Source organism: Pteropus alecto, unplaced genomic scaffold (genome assembly GCF_000325575.1).
Source record: "Pteropus alecto unplaced genomic scaffold, ASM32557v1 scaffold76, whole genome shotgun sequence".
Taxonomy (NCBI): Eukaryota; Metazoa; Chordata; class Mammalia; order Chiroptera; family Pteropodidae; genus Pteropus; species Pteropus alecto.
The window spans coordinates 9,424,860-9,443,277 of NW_006443138.1; the positions used below are offsets into that span (position 1 = coordinate 9,424,860).

The following is an 18,418-nucleotide window of genomic DNA, read 5'->3' on the forward strand; positions in this document are numbered from 1 at the left end:
TCTACTAACAGCTTTTTCGATTTGATATCAGGTGTGATAATTTTTTCTATCTTGTTCTCTTTCAAAATTGCTATCGCTAATTGTTTGCCAATTCATATAAATTTTAAGATGGAGACAATTTCTGGGAGAAATAAAATCTTTTGAAGGTTTTACAAATTACTTTTGAAATATTTGACACTTTTATAATAACAGCTTTTTCTAACTTTATAAGAAATATGTTTATTTGTATTTAGGTAATTTTGTCTTTTGTTATGTAATTTCCTCTATGAAAACTCAGAACAATTTTTAATTTTCCTAATTTTTGGTTTTGTTATATTTGTTTGTATTTTACTCTTGAGAATAAGACTCTTTAGAAATTAATTCATTAAATTAGTTTTTACTGATTTATATCAACTCTTAATTTTTATGTATTGATCTGTATCAGGTAACCTTGATGCACTCTTTTCGGATTTTATAGATTACTGCTACGGATTCTCTTGAATTTCTGTAAGGACTTTAACATCATCTCTGAGTAATACTTGTTTATTGCTTTATTTCTATCTTTGCTTCATACCTCTGTTGTTTGTTCATTTATTTTATTGTACTTCTAAATATAAGTATTAATAGAGAGCATTCTTGTCTTATTCTCATCTTTAAGGGGAACTCATATAACGTTTCATCATTCGGTATATTTTTGGAAGATAGCCTTTACCATGTTAATGAATTCCCTTTTCTTCCTAGTTTACTAAGACATATTATTTTGAATAAATGCTAAGTCATAGCAAATATTGATATGCTTTATTTTTCATCTTAAACATTTCTTTATTTTCTGTTTTGTTAATTTCTGCTCTTATATTTATCTTTCCATGAACATTCATTTGAGTTTATAGTATCGTTCCGTTTCAAATTTCTTTAATTGAATGCTTTTGTGTAAGTGCTAGTTTTGACACTCTTAAAAGCTCCTTGTTTTCTTGTCCTGGGATCTGTGGTCTTCTTTTTTGGTTTCCTATTGATTCAAATATAGATTACACCGTTTGAATATCAATGCTTGAGAATACTAAAAAACAAAAGGCCCCAGTGTAGCATATACGCTGAATTTTATTACAGAGAAGATTAAGTACCTGTGTATTGGCAATGAGGTCATGGTTTGGATTGCTGATTTGAAAGTAGCAAGTAAGTGGTGGATATCTCTCTTAGCTAGGACCATCTTTTGCTGACAATGAAAAAGTTATGGCACTGACAACTAATAGGTGTGCCAATATTAAGTCTAAATGATGTGACCAACATCTAATTGTGGAAAGAAGAAACAGTCATTCGAATCAATTAGTGAATGACATAAAATAATTTAATAAATTGTGTAGTTTAGACTTAAAAGATTTTTTGTCTACAGAAGAGAAAGAAGCATTGAGAACTAACATATTTGTGGGAAATTTCATATTATAGTATAGGCTTTCCTGTGCTTTTGAATATGTATAGGGTTTAGAATATAAGATTGAAAAGGAATATCATTGCAACTGAAGAAAATAGTATGATTAAAACATGATTAAAACATTTATGCTTATGGGATAATGAGAAAATCAGCTTAACTAAAGGCCGATTATTAGGCCATATGGCAAAAAGTGTTGATAGGTCATGGTGAGTTTTATTGTGTATGGCCTTGATATACTACCATGGGATCATTTTTTTTTTTTTTTTTGGTACCAAAGAGTTTGAAGAACAAGGAGCTAATATGAAAAAGGTGGTAATAATGAAGATGATGACAAAACCTAAATACTTTCGTTGAAGGGTATTACATGCCAAACACTATTCCAAGTGCTTTATATGAGTGATTTAGATGAATCCTCAGAAAAATCTTGAGGTATCATCGTTATCATCATCATCATCATCATCATCATCATCATCATCATCATCAGGAGTAGTAGTCTGTTATTATTATCATTATATTCTAATAAGACACTTAAGGAGCTCATCTAATGTGCCTAAACTCTTATATTTAGTAGATGACAGAGCTAGGACGTCAGCAGACATTATATTTCTTCAGAAGTAATTATTAAAATTAGTCTGATTTGGTCCATAGGATGGACTTGTGGAAGTGAGAATGCATCTGAGGTTGTCACTGGGAGGTTGTAAATAATTCAGCTGTGTAGTTGTCGAGGCTTGGCCTCAGGAAGTAATAAATCAAAAAGGACTCCCAGGTTCCAAGTGTGGGTGACTGGGGCAATGGGGTATTACTTTTGCTTCCTTTTCTAAATTAATTTTATTCCTCTTTTTGTCTTTTTTCTATTCCTTTTCTCTCTTCTTCTCTCTTCTCTTCTCTTCTCCTCTCTTCTCTTCTCTTCTCTTCTCTTTTCTTCTCTCTCTCTCTCTCTCTCTCTCTCTCTCTCTCTCTCTCTCTCTCTCTCTCCCCCTTTCTCTCTCTGACTTTCTCTTTGGTAATCAATTTGTGAGTGAGTGATATTCAGGATTAGATTTTTTTCCCTCTTCTTCAGGTTCTAATATAGCTATAATGCTATTGTAAAAAATGATGTTTTTGAAAAAGCGTGGAGGATTTATATATGATTTTACTCAAGACCAAAAGATATTATTCAGTAACAAATAATGTTAAAACATTGCGTAATCTCAACATATGTCCAGATTTAATGCAGACACATTATTTAGAAATTTATGCTTTGAAACTACTTTGATTTAGAATCAATAGACTAATCCTTTCAGTAACTTAGAAAGTAACAAGAAAGTCTTGCTTACAGGTTCCTATGCCAACAAATAGCTAAACAACTGAATGCATGTAAGCAAGTCTGGAGAAAAGTTTCAGCAACTACTTTACCTGTGTAACTTTGGACAAATTATTTCTTTGCCTCAGTCTCTTCCATATGTAAACAATATAATCATACGTTATTCCTTACCTGCTCCTACCTTGGGTAAGAGCAAACACATCTATAATGTGGAATATTGGAATAGACCAGCTAAAGGACCAGTAATTCATATATGTTTGGACATAAGCATTTAAAATTGCCCTACTGGATCAGGTCTTCTGAGAAGAAATCGCTATCATGTGTAAGATATTTATTTGAGAAAGGAGCGACAAAGATAGGGAGAGCTGCCTTGAGATCATAAAAAACAGTTCACAACCTGTGCAAGGAGAGAGGGAAGGAAAAAGCATTGGGTTGAAAAAGTTTCAGACTGCAGTCTAGTTTCAAAAATATTCATCCAGGCCAATGTGGAGTCCTGGAGCCAGAGTTTTCCTTTAGTGGGGTCCCCTGACTTACTGGAACATATCTTAATTCTACTGTTTTGCTTAGTCATTGGCTTGGAGTAGACAGAGGAAAGTGCAGCCTTCATGGTGGCAAATGCAGAGGGCCGACTCAGCACTGCATTTTCACAGCTGCCACATCCACATATAGCATTTGATAAAAATATCACTTTTTCAACTTTACTTGCACTTTGTTCTTACTGAACCTTCCCTAAACTAGCTTTATGCATCCTAATCCATTAACACTCTCCGTTATGTTAGCCAATTTATGTCTTCTATTCCATCACCAATCCTGGGCATATTGGTTAACTTTTTCAACTATGTCTCATTGAATTAGATTTTCCTTCATCCTCTTCTTGGAATATCTACTGATTCCAATCTCTGAGTAACTTTCTTTTCACTTTCTTTTTCTAAGTTCTTGCTATGCCTAAGGTTTCTGGAAAGTGTCATGTAACTATTTTGATTTGGGATTACCAGAAAGTAATCCAAATTCATCAAGATTACTAATTTTGGAGTTAGAGATAAGTGGAATTCTTATCCTGACTTCATTACATACTACATGTTTTAATTTGGACAAGTTCCACAATGTTTTAAGCCTCGATTATCTTATCTGACAAATCAAGATAGTGATATTTTTCTTACAATATTGTGAATATGGCATATAGTAGTTGCTTAATGGATGATAGGATTATTATTAATCATTTCAACTAGGGTTTATGACATTTCTGTATATACTGGCTCAGTAGTCTTCAAGAACACAAAGTAATTTCCACATTATTTTGATCTTCTCACTGGACTTCAAACCTAGTTCCAATCTTTCCAACTCACGTAATCTAGAGACTATATTTCTTATATTATCGTGACTCAGTATTTATTGAGAACCTATTATGTTCCAGGAACTATTTTTTGCAATAGTCTATAGTGGTGAGTCAAACAGACCAAGTTTCTACCTTAATGGAGCTTACAGTCTATTCTGAGCAATATATTTTCTCAACTTTACAATTCAAAATATCTTATTTATCTTAACTACCCCTTTCTGCCTTAGTCCTGTCTTAGAGGAAGATTGTTCTTTTTTCTTTTTCAAAACCAACCTTAATTTCCTTCTCATTTAGCTCTCTTAGATCTTGCTCCAATATCTATCTCTTGACCTACTGCATCTCAGATCTCTGTCTTCACTGGATCAGGTTTATCTTTGCATAAAATTTTCGCTAATGTTCTTAAAGAGAAAAATACAAACAAACCTTATGCGAACACCCTTCTTACTTTCTCCTTCCTTCTGTTTCTATTGTTTTTCAGTTTGGCTTTCTTACCAAGTCTATTTAAATAGCTCTCTCAAACATAACCTACTATGGCCTTCCCTTAGCTATTTTTTTTCCTTGAAATCTGAATAACTTATTGTATCAAAATGTCACCTATGACACTACTTATACCCAATTCTCTTTCTATTTTTTTTTTATCACAATGTGTCATCTTTTGCTCTTATTTTCCTTTCTTCATCGATTTTCTCAACAGATATTTATTGAAGGCTTATTATTAACACTCTAGTGAAGATTACACAGAATCTGTAGAGAAAGTGTAAGATACTATTTTCTATCTCCTTCACTAAAATCTCATCACTTTTCTCTCAACAATCTCACCCTCTACAAATTCCAATTTATCCCTTCAATCATAATCCTCCACTGAATTTCATTCCTATTGTTGCATTTGCCCTCTGTTCTTCAAGTTCCCTACCTGTTCCTCAAACTCCACATTTTAAATTGATGTAACCATATTCACCTAACCAACATTTTCTTTTAAATTCTATGTATCTGCTAATATCATATTACAGTCACTGAGACTTTAAAATTCAAAATGATCTTTGTTCTAGTGCTTAAACCTATCTCTGGTTTTTATCCTCATTGCTACCATTTCCTTCTGGTTACTTTATTTCCTTCTTGGAATATCATAGGTAAGTCCTAACTTTTTTTATTTTAACTATCTTTCCAAAATTTTTCCAGAGCTTACAATAAAATTCAAATTTCTTAGCCCTGGCTTTCAAACATCTCTAACAACTTCCTCAGTTACAATCTTCCATTGTCTGGTTATATGCCCTTTGTCCCACAATATTACTTTTCTCACTTGTGCTTTTCACTTTCATATCTGCATGACCATGCAGAAGCCACTCCTGCCATTTCATGCAAATGCTTTCTGTTTCCTTTGCTCATGGTCTAACACAACTACTATTTCTTTAGATCCTCTCTATCATTCATCTCTCAAGATATAATAACTTCTCCCTCCTCTGAAGCACAATAGAATATTTTATTTCTTTTGTCATTCATCTTATGCTGTATCATATCTTCTCATCTCACTTATGAGGTTTTGAGATCCTAGAAGCTAGAGACTTGTGGCATAACTGTTTATATCTAGTAGGTACTGAGCACACTGCCTTACCCAGTAAGCATATGTTAAAGGAATAAATTAGTTGAGAAGATCTCTTCAAAAGTTATTACTTATCAGTAAGGTTTACCAATAAAGTAATAAACTGTATATACTGGCTCAGTAGTCTTCAAGAACACAAAGTAATTGCTAGGCATGCAACTAAGTTCTCTTCCTCTCTCATCCAGTTATTATCTTGAGGCAGCATCACCTCTGAGCACAGGGAACAGGAGCACTAAGTGGTGAGGACTGTCCTTTCTCTGAGGTGCTTACTGTCTTTGAGATTGACATGAAAGCAAAAAGCAAATGATTACAATGTAAAATAAAAGAAATTTTAGCTAGAAATTTATATGAAAAAGATACTTCAAATAGAATAATTACTAAATGAGAAATGGGTTTATAAGCATACTTTTGTGGAATATTCTTTATGAATCCTTAAAAAATCAGGTCGTAGTTTCCAACTTATTATATCTCTGAACCTTAATATGGTAAATATAATGATGGATTTTCTTGAACAAATCTCAAAATTATAAAAATCTTGCAGAAATAGTGTAATAGTCTAATTATTTCCCATAGAACCTATTAGGCTGTGTGACACCCAGTTTGTTTGATTGGGCCTGGAATTTTGAGTTACCAGTAAGTGTAAGTAACAATATTATAAATAATATTTGCTTGGTAAAAAAACATTTTAAAGACATAATGAAAGGGGATTCAGTGTTGTTGTTTTTTTTAAATAATTCATTATGAGTTGCACCTGCATTAAAGGTGTGATCCTTGTTATAAACCATGCATAGTAGGTGCCCAGTACATTTTGGCTGAATGATCACAGTTGGAGAGGCTATCTGTCTATCAAGTTCTATGAAATGAGGATTTTTAAAATTTAGCTTTGGAAAGAAAAGGCTAGTTAAATATAGAAGAGTGCATGCTACTCTGGGGAATTAAAATGTTCAGGCAAGCAACACAAACATATATTTTTAAGTTAATTAAATTACACAATATAATAATAGGGAGTTTAGTGATATATAACTTTTGTATATTGATTATATTTCTAGGTTTTATTTCTTGTTAGTATTTTGTTCCAGCCCAACCGAGACAGGAAAACCAGTACATTCTTTATGATTAGAAAGAACTCTTTTGTCATTAGACTGGGATAAATTGATAGTTTTTATAGCCTGGCAAGAGACTAAGTCATCATTACCTAGATAGAAACACTTAAATCCTTTGAAGATGGTTATTCTTTTCTGAAGGAAAGTTTGAATTGACTGCTCGAGATTCTGTCTCATTCCCCAATTGGCGAGGGTTAGTTTTGCTGCAGAACTGATGACAGTTTTCACCCTCAGGGTAGGTAGATTAGATTGGGAAATGTATATGATGAGAGCTTGTCAAGGAAATTCAAGGAGCAGAACTGATAAATTCTAAAGGGAATTCTAATCTGGTCCTCAGATTGAATCATGAATGCTTATATCTTGTGAACTTACACAAGTGTGAGAAGGTACAGCAGAAGAAGCAGAAGAAAGAGCAGAGTAGACGGTATGGGAGGGGAATATGTCAGAAGAGGCACAAAACTCTATGACTTGTCCAGTTTATCATTTGTTGAGTTGTGAATAAAATATCAATTTGAGGAGCAATTTTGGTGATGACTAAAATATTTTGAGACATTTCTTTAAATAGTTATTCACAGAGCCTGAGTATTGTACTGAATTAAAATTCCAGAATTCCAAGAAATGAGCCTAGTAACAAACATGGAAATCCATTCTTGCATCTTTGGTCAGGCTGCCACAGTTCAGTCTTAGGCAGGATGAGTCTATATGTGGTTCATATGATTCTCTTATAAAAAAGAGACACCTGGTAGAAAATGAATTATTGGAAAGTGTAAATTTGTAATGAGTATGAATTCAATATGTAAGTCATAAAGGGAATTTTCCCCCTAAAACCAAGCTATTATATATATTTAAACTTTTGCTATTTATAATCTGCTGCTCAATAGTTAAAACAATTTGGTGCAGATTGATATATCTTTTTGAAAGCTTATTTATATTTCACATACAAATGTGTGATCATCCAGGCTTAATTATCATTACTTGGAATATTTCATATTGATTAAATGCATTGGTACACTTACTTTTACAGTATCATAATAATTGTTTTCAAGGTGAGATACTCTTAAATTAGTATTTTTCTCTTACTCTAAATATTATATCAATCATATATATTTTACTTATATATGGATATATGGCTACAGCCTTTAAAAAAAATAGACAAGAAATAAAAATAATTAGCTTCATATAATACTGTTAGCTAACACTCATATCACAGTTACTATTTTTTAGACCCAGTTTGAACTGCCTTAATTCATTTAAGCTTCAGAACAATTGTATTAATTTGAGGCTATTATTGCCTATACTTTACAAGTGAAAAAAGATTGTAATAGAGAGGTTAAATAATTTTCCTGTGTAAACATGGTGAATGGGTGGCAGAGCCAGAATTTAAACCCAAACAATCTGAGTACTTGGTATTCCCTAGCCAAGGTTAGAGTATGTAGCTATGTTACTCTAAAGCTATATTTTGATATGATTATTTATTAATGTGGGTATCTTCCCTTACTAGATTAAGAACTGGTAAGTACAAGAACCATGTTTTATTAACTTTGTCAAGTATAGTGCTTAATAAAATTTTTATTACTCCTGAATTACAGCTTATTATTGCCCTTAGATATTCTTTTCAGGAGTCTTCTATTTTGATGTCATTGGTTTTAGATTTACCAAACAAACAAACAAACAAAAAAATGCAATTGTTACCTGTAAGTGGAGTGTTACATTTATGATTCTCTTATTTATTAACTATTTTTAGGAATGCAATAGCATGAATGAAGCGGACTATTTTTGATTGATTTAGGATAATTTTAGAATCATGTTACTTGGTTGAAATTCTTTTCTCTTTTCTAAATACTCTTTTCTATAGGGTGCTGCTTTAATTAGAATGCTGGCTAATTTTATGGGCCATTCAGTATTCCAGAGGGGTTTGCAAGTAAGTAAAATGGTTTTTATTTTCTCTTACATTTTTCCTTGTCTATATATTTATTTTAAAGATTTTTTACAGGTTGGGAAATTACTAATAGAAAATTACTGAATTTGATAGAAAACTTTAGGATGAGTAAGATAAGCAGTGTCTTTCCATATGACAAATGAAAGTAAAGATTCTTACTGTACCAATCAATAAAAATGAAACTATTATACCACTTAGAATCTATTTAATACATATTTTTAAATTGAAGTAACTTTTAAATATATCAGATCTAAAATGATCTATATAAGATTTTCTGTAAGTCCACTTCCTTTTTCTTCCATTTAAAATTTTATGTAAAGTGGAAACGAATTATATTAGCTTTACTAAAATTATGTATTTGAGAAAATCTTAATGCCATTTTCACATCTACCTTTTATGTTGTTGTTTTACTGTAGATATACATAGATTATTTGCTCTAACAATATCTAAATTTTTTTAATTAGTAAACATAATATTTTAAATATAGGAGAAAACAGTTTTATCATATTGCATTTAGAATATGAAGTAAAGAATATAGGAGTGGATTCTTAGAAAAGAAGGATTCTTAAACTTTTTAAAGCAAACACAAATATAAAAAAAAATGGAACTTTTATTCCATTGAATGTGTTGAAGTAAATCATGTTCCTAGCAGCTGTGATTGATGAATTATTTATGGTGCATTCTGCTACTTAGAAGTGTCCTTTAAAGTAAATTGATGTTCACCTGAAATACAATTATGCTAAGACAGAGAGAGCAATCAATCTTATCTACTCTTAGTAAGCTTTTCATTTTGAAATTTAAATAAACTACATATGAGATCAAGTTATATTTTAGTAGTATAAGTCTATCTCTACCCAAAATGAACTAAAAGATAAAATACAGAGTAAGAGTTAAATATGTTCTGACAAAGCCATATATACTTAACACAACAAAGAAAAAGTATAAATTTCTCTGGGAATAATTTTCCTAAGAAAATATTTTCACAGATTTGTTCCAGCAGGGATTGTAATTTACTTTAGCTCTTTCCATTACAGACACCTTCAGAATACCTGAATTCCATAGAACCTATTTGCAGGGTGCTAAAGTCTTTATTCTGATCACATAGTTGGGAAAATCTTTTTTCTCAAAGAGTACTCTCCATGAATATCAACTTTCTGGAGGAATGTCCTTTCTTATCCCCACTCCTTTGGTTTTTCCCCCATTGAAGTTGTAGCATGACAGTTCCAGAAAATATCTACGCTTTCATAAGGGCAATACAAATTGAATTTGATTTCCTGGTAGCAAGTTGATGTGAAATCATTTTCTATACACAATTTTTATTGTTTTTCCTCATCTGGGTGCATGGATTTGCTCGGCAGATTGAATAAGTATAGCTATATTATTTGGAAAGGCTTATTGTTTCACAACATTTTTCTTTATCCTGTCATGCTTTCTATGGTATGCAAAATACATCAATTTTTAATACACCCTTTTCTTTTGACCCAGTCTGTTTAGTTTTGTCTGAAACAGTTAGAATATACCCTCAGCCTCCCATGTATTAAACTTTCATTCGAAGCTTATATTAATGTGTACCTTTATTCTCTGATACTTGATTTGGTTAATTTTCAACCGAGGGACTCTGTTTGTCAACATTGCATTTCATTTGCCTTGTGACATCTCATTGATCGGTATCCTTCGGTACTTCCTTGCAGCTTTATTTATAGTCATCACTCAAACTGATTTAGTGTATCATCAGCAGTTTGGATTAGTTTACAGTAGATCCCTATGTCTGGGTGATAAATTATCATCTCTTGTGCATGAAGATATATGGGATACATTTTGGAAATGACCTCCTGAACAGATACTTCATGTCATGGTGCTGAGTGGTCACAGAGTTGATATTAACATATTTCTCATGCACAAAGCTCTAGGGAGTTGTGTTTTTACAGTCTTATTGAAAGAGCTAATGTGGACTGTCAGTGCTTACCTCTGCTAGAAAACCTATTAATTGTTTTTACATTAACCATGGCTATTTTTATGTTGACAAATGCAAGTTTATATTTGCAGACAGACCCAGGGTTAGATTTACAGGCGTAGGCAATTCCAAATTGCAAATAGTGCATTCATACATTTTTCCTCCTTTTCTTCTTTTGTTTCTCTCTCCCTCTCTCCTTGCTTCCCTTTCCTTTATTTCTCTACCTCTTCCTCTCCCCCTCTTTTTTCTTCTTCTCCTCCTTCTTCATACTTGGACCTTAGCCCTCATTTTCTACCTGGGAACAGTAATAATGGTAGTTTCTTCTAAAATTTGTGTTCTCTTACAATTTTTATATCCTTGTCTTAGGCTCTTTTGGGAACAAGGCAAATATTTTTTACATATACAACTACAGAAAAAAATATAATAAATATAAATAGATGCAAAGTAAATTATAAATATAATAAAACTCATGTAGAAAAGTAGTAGGTTTCTGAGAAATTTCTGGGTCAGTTCACATGTTTATATTTAAGCTACAAAGTATCTGGATATAGATTCAACTATATTTTTCTACCTTTTGTAATACTTCATACTGGGAAAATATATTTTAAGTTCCAGCTCACATAAATATTCCTCTATAAGAAGGGACTCAGATTTTTTTGAGAAAAAGTTTGTTCCTAATAGCCATATAATCCAATGTATCCACTTATTTCCGAATAATTACAACTTTCCCTAGTCTAGTCTTCTCAATACATTTTTGTTTAATTCCTTTTATTTCTTGAATTTTGTCTGATGCTTAAATGGTTTGGTCTTGCATAGGTTTTTAAATAAATTCCCTAAACACATTTTTTTAAGGGGGAAATAGACACTAAATACACACACACACACACACACACACACACACACACACACACACACCAATTCATCCTGGATACCATTAATAAGTTATATTGTGCAATATATACTAACATTTTTTTGGGGGAGATAGACACACTATACACACACACACACACACACACACACACACACACACACACACACACAAATTCATCCTGGCTACCATTAATAAGTTAGATTCTGCTTCAATGTTTACACTGAAAGTGAAGTGTGGAGCAAATCAAGCTTGAACCTTTGTTTCATTTTATATGCCACTTGTAAATAATATCTTTTCATACATAGAAATGTTTATATTTTTGCAAACTCTACATATTTACTGTTCTAAATAATTACTTTTCCAAAATAATAGCTACACTTTCATATTTCTCTCTGGATACTTTATTGTTTGTGATTAAGCTATCTACAGGAGTAAAAGTCAGGAAAACCACTGCTAAACTTCAGAAAATCAAGAAATTTAAGTATCACAATGAGTTAATACCTATATTCTCAGCTGATTGCCATGAATCTGGAAGAGTCTGGTAGTACCTTACCTAGGCCTCTGCCAAAGCCCACCTGCCTGCTAATTGCTATTTGAGCCATCATGACTCTTCCTTCTTTCATGCTTTCCATAGCCCTTTTGGGTCTTTTTTATGGAGAACTTAAACTTGGACCTAACTAGCAAAGGATTCTAAGAATTGGAGTTTCCACTCATACAGTGAACAGATGCGTAGAATGTAGCAGGAGTGGTGAATTGTTAGCAGGTAATTTGACACATTTAATTTATAAATGTCTGCTCTATTGATTAAATACTATTGTTTTTGTTGGTTACTGTATTAACATATGGAGCTTTAAAAATATTAACACCCTTATCTCTTCTTTGATATTTGTATTCATACCTTACTTCTATAGCTGAAGCATAATGTTTTTAACTGATTTCTGTAATTTTTTAGACTATACGATGGGAGAAATTAGGAAAATCAAAGTCAATAACCATAATTCATTGATTTATTAACTACAGTTCAGTTGCCTGTGTTCTATAATCTCAGTTTCCTCTTTGAAAGAGTTGATTTAGTTGTGTCAGGGTGAATCGGTAAAATGTTGAAATTTTTTAAATTTCTCAAGTTATTAATCTTCTAAAATAAGGAACCAAAGAGGAAAAGACTGGAGAATTTATTATTATGACTACTTGTTTTGCTTTTTTATTAAATTAAGAATTTCAAAGTCTTGATTTGCACAATTGTAACTGTTAGCTTCTCTTTCAACCTCTCTCACCTCCAGGTGGGCAAATCCGCCTAGGATAGAGTAAATGCAAGGAGAAAAATCTAAGTAATGGTTTGCTTAAATTGTTTTTAATTTAAGACCAACTATGTACAGAGCATCTGTAGAGTAAGCTTATATGTTTTCCCAGTCCAGGATTTCTCCTAGCAATGATCCAGTGAGTAATGATGATTAAGAAAACAATTGCACTATTCATTACCTGCAGGAACTTAGAGTCAGTGGGAAAGGCAGCAGGCAGGTCAGCCATGACCAGGAAGCCCCTCTTGTGTACAGGCTTGAGTTACACTGTTCTTATATGATGTAATTCTTACCTTTATCACCTCATATTAGTCTGCAGCAGAAGTCTGCAAATTCCTTCCCAGGTCATCCTGTAAAAAGAAGCTGGTAATATTACACAGGGGTGCCACAGCTGTTCAATAATAAATTATTTCAATGCAATTTTCTCATTATCATGTCACAAGCATAAGCAGAATCTTGATTGGCAGGACACTGGGAAGGAGTACTGAAGTGGTACCTCATTTCTATCTTCTTTTCCACTTGGACAATCTTTAATGCCCAATGTTGTTGATTTTTCTTTTCTATGAGGTACCTGGAATAGAAATATACCACATTTTTGTTCTCTTTGTTTTTTTCTGTCTCTCTAAAAGTTCTTGGTGATTTCACATATCTCTCCGAAATCTTCCTTTCTCCTGTGAATAAAAGCTTTCTCCAAATTCCTCCTTCAAAACTGTCCATTCCAAAGCATCTTTCAGCAATCCTTACATCTTTCATTTCCTGAGGTTTTATTGTTTAAGTGCATAACCTTTCATTTTCACTCATATGTAGCAATGCTTAGGCATATGATCAATAAATTAGGACCTACTTATTTTACCTTGGTTTTATAATTTGAGTTTTTATAACTCAAATCCTCATTCTATACAAGTATTAGAGGCTTATTTTTAAAGTAATTCAGTTAATGATTCTTTTAGATGGAATTTTTTTACATGACTTTGGCCCTTCTTATTTTATTTTTACTTGTTTTAATATCCTTAGTTATATTTTTTCCTCTGATTTTTCTGGAAATAATAGAATCAAGCTATAATTATGAAATCCTCAGATAATATTGATTGGCTCAGTAGCTATTAAAAATAATTAGTATATAGTACCATTGCCTTTTCTTTTTGAACAAAACAATATTGTTTTAATGATTTGCACCTAGCAGTACTATTCTTCATGTTGTTATGACTCAACACCAGAGAATTGAAATTATGAAGAAAGATCATTGTTAAGCTTGATATAAACTCAAACCCTGATGTCCATGTCAGAAAATGAGTCACCTTCCTACTCAACCAATGAGGGTAATTCAATATCATCTAAAATATGATTGAATAAAGAAAGATTTCTCTTGATTAGTGTTTAACTGCTCTTTTCCATAAGGTAACCTACAACAAGATGTTTGGCTCCAATTATCAGGGTGGAAATTGCTTATGCAAATCAATGTAAGGCAATGAGGTGTGGATAAAAAGCAAAAAGGAAATATCATTATTATTGGTTTGTGCTCATAAAATTCTGATAGCCTGAAAATAATGACAGGCACAAAGCCATAGGGATTATTAGCAGCAACAACATACTCAATAACTTGTGTTCCAGTGAGAAGTTATATATTAACAGGTGTACACAGGATTTTTCTTTGATGACTACTGGCTTACATTTGTGAAAGTGTTTGCTTCCTTCATGCAGGTTTTCAGATAAATGAAAATTCAGAAAATAATAGAGGAATAGAGACAGTGCGTCAAAGTTAATTTTTTTTTCTGAAGACATAGTATTGAATTTTCATCCAGATGGTAGCTGAATCATGCTTAATTTAAAATGAATGACCATAGACAGGTTTTGCTCAAAGTTTTCCATGTTTCATTTAAGTTGCTATGCAGTTTTATATATGCTATAGGTAGAAAGGTTTATACTTTATAATAATATGTTGTGACCCCTCAATAGTAGTATGGGAATAATGTTATTATTGCTGTTATTTAGTCATTATATTTGAGTTTACTAGCATTTACTTTCTTTAAAACCTAACTACACAGCTAAAATTAATGAGCATGATGTAGAGAGAAAAAAATACTAATTTTAAGAAAGAGTCCATGAATTTGAGAATTAAGAATACTATTGCTAATAAATAAACAAATACTTTAAAATATTAAATAGCAATAACTATTCATATTTTTGAATCAGAGAGAAATTACTTTTATTTATTAGTTTTCATTAACTTGTTTATATACAGCCACAGATTGAATATTTATCATTTTTCCTCTGAATTAAACATTGTTAACTGACCACTCCGACTATATAGCATTAACTAAAAAGCTTTAATTCTTAAAGACATGTATCTCTGTTAGGTCATCCCTCAGGCATTTACCCAGCTCGATGAGAGATATTATAAATTTATATTTATTGGTTTTCTTTAATCCGTTTGTTAAAGGCTCAAGATATAGTATACATTTTAGCTAATAGGGTTGGTACTGTAAAATTATGTTTTTATAATCTTATTTAAAATATATCTGTGAAATTATTAGACACATTGGCTGATGGTTGCGTGCGGGTATGTATGTAAATGCATATTGATCTTTAAATACACACACACATATTTGCAAACTGTCTCTCACTCCTTGCAGACACTACCATCTGGTTGGATTGCTAGTTCAGAAGTACAATAAACTTGCCTTAGAGGCATTTTTCTCTAACTTATTTAGCACTTGCATCAGCAGTTTTCCTCCTTTTCCTTTTTTAATTTATTTTTTCTCTCATGTTCTCTTTTAGGAACATTCATGTAATAGCCTAAAACTACATACTTGGCAATGTTGCAAGTTTTGACACTAAAAAAAGAACAACTCTAAGTTGGGGAAATTTTTTTCCCTTGTTACTCATATTTTCATAATTGCTTGATAATTTTATTACAGAGTTTAGTACTAGTAATATGGCATACATGTATCATAATATATTTAGTTTTTTTCTTGTTCATAAACATCTATAATGTTTTACAATTTTTGTTAAATAAACAACATTGTAATAATCCTTAAGTTATAGATTTTCTCATTATATTTTGATTGTATCTTCATATACATTTCTGGAAGCATATTACCAATTTTCTTCCCAAATGTTAAGCAAATATATGACAGTAGAAATAAAATTTTAAAGTTTTCTTTTTATAATGCACTAAGCAAACAGCATTGGGTCTTATAAATTTTTAAAATAAATTTCTTACTAATTTAGTAAATAAAGATCATTCCATTGTTATTTCAATATATATATTTTTATTACAAATGAAGCTGAAAAATTTTCACGTGTTCTCTCACATTTTACTCTTTTCACTTACTGTTTTATGACATATTTATCCATATGTTTTACCCATTTGAAAATTGAAGTTTTATTCTCTTTTTCATAATGTTGTATAAATGGTTCTAAAATAAAAATAATGAACCATGACATATTTACTGCAAAATTTTTTCCCTTGTGATATCTAACAAGATTGTTAGATGAGAATTGTTAAAAGAAACTGCGTGTTATAAATTATTGGCCTAAGATGATTGCTGTAAAGACCAGCTTAAAATATATATCTATTCAAAACTCTATTTTGCTCTACCTCTGTGTTTCTGTCTGTGGAAAAGAGAGCTCTGTATTAGTATGGCACCACAAAGAAATGATGATATCCATTTGTTATGCTGCATCTCATTTTTATAATCTGTCTCCTATATTCACATTTTCTCTTCTGCTCAAGTTCTCTCTCTGTAATTATTTTACAGATTTTTTTTTCTTTCTAAAGACTAATAACTCAGGACATGGCTCCATCGTGTAGTGGTTAGCATGTCTACTTTACATGCAGAAGGTGCTGGGTTCACATATTAATGGAGCCATGGTCCATGGTCTACGGCCATGCCACCCTGAACAAGCTCGATGTCTGATCCTAGAAGCTAAGCAGGGTTGGGCCTGGTTAGTACTTGAATGGGAGACCACCTAGGAAGATCAGGTGCTATAAGCATAAATAATAACAAATAATTTTTTTAAAAAAAGAATAATAACTCATTAAGTATTAAAATATTTTCTCAAAGCTTTGTCCTAATAAACCAAAATTGTGATTTTTTTTCTTTTGCACTAAGCTCTGCTTAGTTTTTTGTCTGCAGTCTACGTCGCTCACCCATCAGATGTGTTCAATTATTCATTTATTCCATACCTACTCTATGTCAGATACCATGATAAGTACAAAGTATTCGGCGCATACCGTATACAGCAAATATGGCCATTGATCTCATGAATCATATAGTAGGATAAGATTGACAGCGAATAAGAAAAAAGCAAATACATATTTACTAAATGTTAAAAATTCAGGGAAGAAAGAAAATAGGATGTGCGGAGAGAACATTTGAGTGGAGCAACTTTAGTTGGGTGTTTAGGAACTCCTTCTTGATACAAAACATATATAGTGAGGTCTGAAGGATGAGAAAGAGCTGGGGGAGGAGGGGATCATTCAAGAAAAATGGAAGGGCTTGTGCAAAAGGCTGAGGCAAAGAACTGAGCATTTTCAAGGAAAAGAAAGGAACTCGCATTAATGAATAGAGTTAGTAAGAATAGGGTAGGGAGGAGCTAATCATGCAGTGCCGAGGTAGACTGTGTTAAGGTGAGGTTTTATTCTGAGTGCAAAGGGATGTAATTAAACAGTTTTAGATTAGGATGTGGCATGGTTTTATTTATATTTAAAATAGTCATCTGGCTACTTGTAGTAATGCGTTGAGATTGGAGCACTCAGCATGCCTAGAGAGGAATAAGGTAATGAAATTTGGAAGATACTTTAATATTCAGGTGAGATATGATGGAGGCTTAAATAGTTGATAGATATATAGAGACTTGTGTAGGTTCAAAAAGTTTTTTGAAGATAGAATGAAATGGACCTAAGGAGAGATTGTATAAAAAGTGTGGTGTGAGAGGTGAGGAAGAAAAAGTACCCAAGAATGATTCTGAGGTTTCTGTGTTGAAGGCCTGGGACCAAGCCGTGATGGGCTGTAACAGTGGAGGTTGAGAGAAGGGGATGGGCCAGCTAAAGAGACTGAAATGGAACAGCTGGAGTGGCAGGCACAATACCAAGGGTGTGGTGTCACTCATGTCAGGAAAAAAGCTTTTTTAAAGAATAAGAAAGTAATCAATGAGGTTAAATGCAACTGAGACATGGAGTAAGATAAAGACTGAAAGTGTCCTGTTGGCAGCTTACAAACTTATTGATTTCAGTGGAAGAGTGAATGGAATATGTCTAAGTGGAGAGAGACAGTGTATGTAGAATAAAATTTAAAGAAATTGGCCAAGGAAAAAGATCAGAAAAACAGGATAAGTAGTTAGAGAGAAGTAAGGACTAAGGAAGGCTTGTTTTGTTTTGTTTTGTTTTTTAAAGATGGGAGGCAGTTGTACTATTTTAGGCTGATAGAGGAGCCAGGAGAGGAGGAGTTTGATAACTCCAGAGAAATGAGATAAATAGGACATTGGTCCTTGAAAAAGTAAGAGGACAGGTTTTTGATACGAAAACAATTCCAGTAAATTTAGAGATCTGGAAATTGGAAAATGAAGGAGTTCTTTGCTGATGAATTCTATTTTTTTTTTTT

The 18,418-nt window shown here is 32.3% G+C and overlaps 1 protein-coding gene across 3 annotated transcripts in view; it reads left to right on the forward strand.

Annotated features, from left to right (window-relative positions):
- Nucleotides 1–18,418, forward strand: part of TRHDE (thyrotropin releasing hormone degrading enzyme) — a 336,531-nt gene that overhangs the window by 230,426 nt on the left and 87,687 nt on the right. For 2 of the 3 annotated variants that reach the window (XM_015598568.2, XM_006923754.3), the window contains one exon: nt 8,606–8,671. The exons of the other annotated variant lie outside the window; for it this stretch is intronic. In XM_015598568.2, coding sequence (XP_015454054.2) covers nt 8,606–8,671 — 66 coding nt within the window. The remainder of the gene's footprint in view (nt 1–8,605; nt 8,672–18,418) is intronic. 3 annotated transcript variants of the gene reach the window in all.